This window comes from Centruroides sculpturatus, unplaced genomic scaffold (genome assembly GCF_000671375.1).
Source record: "Centruroides sculpturatus isolate CEXI.00-Female unplaced genomic scaffold, Cexi_2.0 scaffold3486, whole genome shotgun sequence".
Taxonomy (NCBI): Eukaryota; Metazoa; Arthropoda; class Arachnida; order Scorpiones; family Buthidae; genus Centruroides; species Centruroides sculpturatus.
The window spans coordinates 4531-10073 of NW_019388071.1; the positions used below are offsets into that span (position 1 = coordinate 4531).

The 5543-nt window shown below is 28.8% G+C and overlaps 1 protein-coding gene across 1 annotated transcript; it reads left to right on the plus strand.

Annotated features, from left to right (window-relative positions):
- Positions 1–207: 207 nt before the first annotated feature.
- On the plus strand, positions 208–5427 carry LOC111616770 (histone deacetylase 3-like; the record flags this gene model as incomplete). The annotated part of the gene is made up of 8 exons (XM_023358139.1): positions 208–288; positions 1194–1267; positions 1473–1537; positions 2291–2439; positions 2542–2621; positions 2752–2912; positions 5097–5245; positions 5348–5427. Coding segments are annotated over 8 exons (839 nt in total), but the record flags the coding sequence as incomplete, so codon positions are not given.
- Between the last annotated feature and the right edge of the window lie 116 nt (positions 5428–5543).

A 5543-nucleotide genomic window follows, 5' to 3' on the forward strand; every position in this document is an offset into this window, starting at 1 on the left:
ATGGAAGAGATGTGGAATATAAGAGTATTAATCATTAAAATTGCAGATTTATAGCCTGATTATTTAAGGCCATTGTTTTATTATGTATCTATATAATAAAACAATGGGCTTATAATATTAAAATATCGGGCTTTGGGATGTTTGATATAGTTTAGTTTACTTTATTCGTATTATAAATTAAATTTTAAAATTTTTTAACATTCTTAGGTGATATGTATGAAATTGGTGCCGAAACGGGACGGTATTATTCAGTTAATGTGCCTTTAAAGGAAGGAATCGACGATCAGAGTAAGTTTTAAACCTATAATTATTTACACATAAACTATTTGTACAGTACATTGAGAACAGACCTTGTACAACGTTATTCATTAATAAAATTATTGTTTACTGCATTTAGAGAGCTTATTGTAAGTAGTCATTTATATCTTGTATCCAGTTACATGCAACGAACCTTAAACACGCTTCCAGCAGGAAAACATTTTTAAATTTTTACAATAGCAAATGTTTTTGGTCTTTTTTCGTAGGCCTGCATCAAGCTTATGCAGAAGAAACATAAATTCAAACTGAGACTTCCAGATTTAGAATGTTTCTTGAGATTTTTTTTCGTATCATAGCATTTAAATAATTACAGGATGTTTTTTTGAAACTATACACGTTCACCTACAGCAAAAATTATTATGTAATAGAATTTTTATGTAATTCTAAAATACAATCTTAAATACAATCAACTAGGAAGATGCAAAACTAGAAAAATCTTTGATTTAAAAGATAAGAAGTCTGGAGGGGTGGAAATTTTTAATATAACAGTTAACATGTAAGTAATAAGGATGGTGAGATAATACCTATGGTATGGCGATCATTGGTAGACAACCGTCTGAAAGGAAACAGTACTAAGGCAATGAAAAATTTGCATGCAATTCCCATCCATTGTTTATTAAATTTGAAATTTGGTGATATTTAGGATTAAGTGAAAAATTTCTATTATATAATATAATAATTCTTTGCGTAAGTTGGCAGATCAGATCTCATTATAGATTTGGCCCATTTGTGTGGACAAAAATCGAGATCGGATAGTCCGTGGAGAAATGATCTCTCATGTCAATAAATTAATCGATTTTTATTTGAAGAAGTGATATATAATACAAGATACTCCAATATATTTATATTTTTTCATTTTATTTGTTGTTTTGCAGGTTATTTTCAAGTTTTTAAACCAGTTATTCAATCAGTTATGGAGTTCTATCAACCTACTTGTATTGTTTTACAGGTATGAATATTTGATTAAAATAATTTATAGATTTAATAACATTTTATTGAAAAATAGACTTTTTGTAATGAGATAATGTAAATTGGTTAGATAATGCATGAATAAACCAATATTTGAAACTGCGAAAAGAAATTTTATTCAAAAATTAGTCAAATAATTGATTTTGAACTCAATTTAATTTTAAAATTAAATCTTTGACTTTTAGTGTGGTGCCGACTCCTTAGCCGGAGACAGATTAGGATGTTTCAATTTAAGTATAAAAGGACATGGGTATGTTAATTTAATATATTTAATAATTTAAATAGCTTCTGTTACTTACAGATTTAGTAGAATATTATTTTAATCACTCTGGGATTTTCCACACCCATGCACAGTAACCGAATGATAATGTTAAGCAGAATAAATAAGACTTGATGGAGGAAATTCTGATTTTATTGACTCTGACATTAAGAAGACTAATGATAAAAACAATTAAATTACCTATAACATAAAGATATATTAATTCTAACTACTGTACACTCTTGTTAATCCAGTCTTTCAATTATCTGACATATCTTCAGTGTGATAACCTGTACTCTTCTGTTTTCCGAAAATGTTAGTTGTGTCACACGTCCCAGTTTTTCATTTATTTGGTTTTCGTTTTGGCATTTGTGTCAGCGTCCCGTATTGTTTGACCTGCCTGCATCCATAAAGAATTCATACTAAAGAGCAAGGTGTCACACATTTGTGCCTTTTACAGCCTCTAGGCCTATATACACTTGGGTGATCTGGTACTCTTGTTAATCTGGCATTCCTCTGTGCAAGGAATAGCCAGATTAACAGGAGTCTAGTGTATTAATTAATATGCAATACACTCTTGCTAATCAGCCATTCTTGCACAGAGGAGTACGAGATTAGCAAGCTTGCTGGATTACTGAGTAGTTCATTATTATTATTTTTTTTTTATTCAATCAAAAATATTTTTATAAATCATTAAGTCTTAATAATGCACAAATAATCAGGTTTATTTTTATCTTGTTCTAGTGAATGTGTCAAATTTGTTAAAGAATTAAATCTTCCCTTACTTGTTCTCGGTGGCGGCGGCTACACCGTTCGTAATGTGGCTCGATGTTGGACGTACGAAACTTCGTTACTAGTAGAAGAAGCCGTCAGTAGCGAAATACCTTACAATGGTATGATTTTTATTTTCTTTATATTAATTTATATTCAAAATAATGTTTGTTAATTCAGTAGATTATAAAGGTATATGTTCTAACGGCAAAATTTTTATGTAGAATATTTTGAATACTTTGCACCTGACTTTACATTGCATCCTGAAGTTGTTACAAGGCAAGAAAATGCAAATAGTAAACAGGTAATTTATTCTTGTTAACAAATTTTAGTTAAAAAATAATTGAAATTTATAATTTTATCAACTAAAATATTCAATTTTAGGAATTTTTTTTACACATGGAATTTAATTAAAGGTTTATTATATTTTACAGTATCTGGATGCTATTGTAAAAGCAGTGACAGAGAATCTAAAATGTCTTGCTCATGCTCCCAGCGTGCAGATGCAAGATGTTCCTCCGGATATGTTAAATTTAGAAAATACCGAAGAACCGAATTTAGACTCGCGTGGTTCTCAGAACGAGACAGAAACAAAGTAAATTAAAAAAATTTTTTTTTTGTATTCTTGTAATCAATTATCATAGATTTATACCAAATTTTTCTTAAAAATTTATACAAAAATTTCTTCATTTTAATTAAATTTTACAGGTATTTAAACTGTTTATGGAGCTTGTTTATTTACTTAAATCTTGAATAGAGGCCAGCATATTTTCAACTTTCTAAGATACGGAAGCTTTCTGAAGCAAACAAAAACGTCATTTAATTAACTAAAGAAGCCTTAATTTAACATTACACAAACGCTTTTGAAGCTTTCAGCTTATTCTCGGATGCATTGTTTGACTTTTGTTTGAATAAAATTAAACAGAAAGGGTATTTGGTAGAATCGAGTAAAGAACAGACGATGCATTCGAGACAAAGCTAATAATTCATTTATTTAGTTTAGAACTCAAAACGTTTTTTAGCATTTACATGAACAACATTTTAATTTGGTTTAGCAAAGAAACACTTTGTCCTACATTTTCAAATTTATATACTTTATAATCCTATTTTACTTCCTGGATCTATGTCTTTCTTTTACACTAGACAAATTTATTGTTTATTAAGTATTTCTGATGAAAAGTTATTGTTTCCTATCATTTTGTTTGTTTTTTGTTACATTTTTATTTAAATGATTCTTCATTTTTAACATTCTCTAAAATATTTAACACTTATTTTTACATTTCCCATCTTTTGATATCATTTATTCTTTTGTATTTAGATTAATGTGAAGATAGCTTATTTCCTCTTTCATTTTATTGATTACTTACTATGGAAGATAAGATATTGACTCATTCTCAATTCCATTTTTGCTATTCTCCTTATAATCTCTTGATTCCTGAAAGCTGTGATAACAAATTTCCATTTAAAGCATTCATTTGAATTTAAAATGTAATTTATGAAATTTAATCTACAAAATCTCTCCTAAAATGTTATGCTTGCCTTCCGTTACATCATCAAATTATATGCAGTTTCTACATATGCAAAGTACAAATATGGAAAATGTCTTTAATCTTTATCTCTTAGCTCTTTGACTTTATCCTTGATCTCTCAACAATCTGTTCAGTGATGCTTTCTGACAATTTTCTTATTTTCTTAGACAAGATAATACGTAGATGTTCTCGCACTCAATTTCTTTAATTGCTAGATCCATATCTCAATTGTTTTTGTGATTATTACACAAAAAAACCAATTATTTTTAATATTTCTTTCTAAAAACATTCATTTGTAATTTGTTATGAGCTTTTTCATTTTTTTAAATTATTTTAATTTACTTTTCTTTCTATTCTTGTTGATCAAATGGTGATGAAATCATTTGAGGACCTATACTCAAATCTAGTCAAACTGTCATAATTTATCATAGACTGTTATGATTGAAGTATTATGCTTTATCCTTCGGCTGTACTTTCCAATCCAGCTGTGGGTAAAGGTTAATTTAATATATTTAATAATTTAAATAGCTTCTGTTACTTACAGATTTAGTAGAATATTATTTTAATCACTCTGGGATTTTCCACACCCATGCACAGTAACCGAATGATAATGTTAAGCAGAATAAATAAGACTTGATGGAGGAAATTCTGATTTTATTGACTCTGACATTAAGAAGACTAATGATAAAAACAATTAAATTACCTATAACATAAAGATATATTAATTCTAACTACTGTACACTCTTGTTAATCCAGTCTTTCAATTATCTGACATATCTTCAGTGTGATAACCTGTACTCTTCTGTTTTCCGAAAATGTTAGTTGTGTCACACGTCCCAGTTTTTCATTTATTTGGTTTTCGTTTTGGCATTTGTGTCAGCGTCCCGTATTCTTTGACTTGCCTGCATCCATCCATAAAGAATTCATACTAAAGAGCAAGGTGTCACACATTTGTGCCTTTTACAGCCTCTAGGCCTATATACACTTGGGTGATCTGGTACTCTTGTTAATCTGGCATTCCTCTGTGCAAGGAATAGCCAGATTAACAGGAGTCTAGTGTATTAATTAATATGCAATACACTCTTGCTAATCAGCCATTCTTGCACAGAGGAGTACGAGATTAGCAAGCTTGCTGGATTACTGAGTAGTTCATTATTATTATTATTTTTTTATTCAATCAAAAATATTTTTATAAATCATTAAGTCTTAATAATGCACAAATAATCAGGTTTATTTTTATCTTGTTCTAGTGAATGTGTCAAATTTGTTAAAGAATTAAATCTTCCCTTACTTGTTCTCGGTGGCGGCGGCTACACCGTTCGTAATGTGGCTCGATGTTGGACGTACGAAACTTCGTTACTAGTAGAAGAAGCCGTCAGTAGCGAAATACCTTACAATGGTATGATTTTTATTTTCTTTATATTAATTTATATTCAAAATAATGTTTGTTAATTCAGTAGATTATAAAGGTATATGTTCTAACGGCAAAATTTTTATGTAGAATATTTTGAATACTTTGCACCTGACTTTACATTGCATCCTGAAGTTGTTACAAGGCAAGAAAATGCAAATAGTAAACAGGTAATTTATTCTTGTTAACAAATTTTAGTTAAAAAATAATTGAAATTTATAATTTTATCAACTAAAATATTCAATTTTAGGGAATTTTTTTACACATGGAATTTAATTAAAGGTTT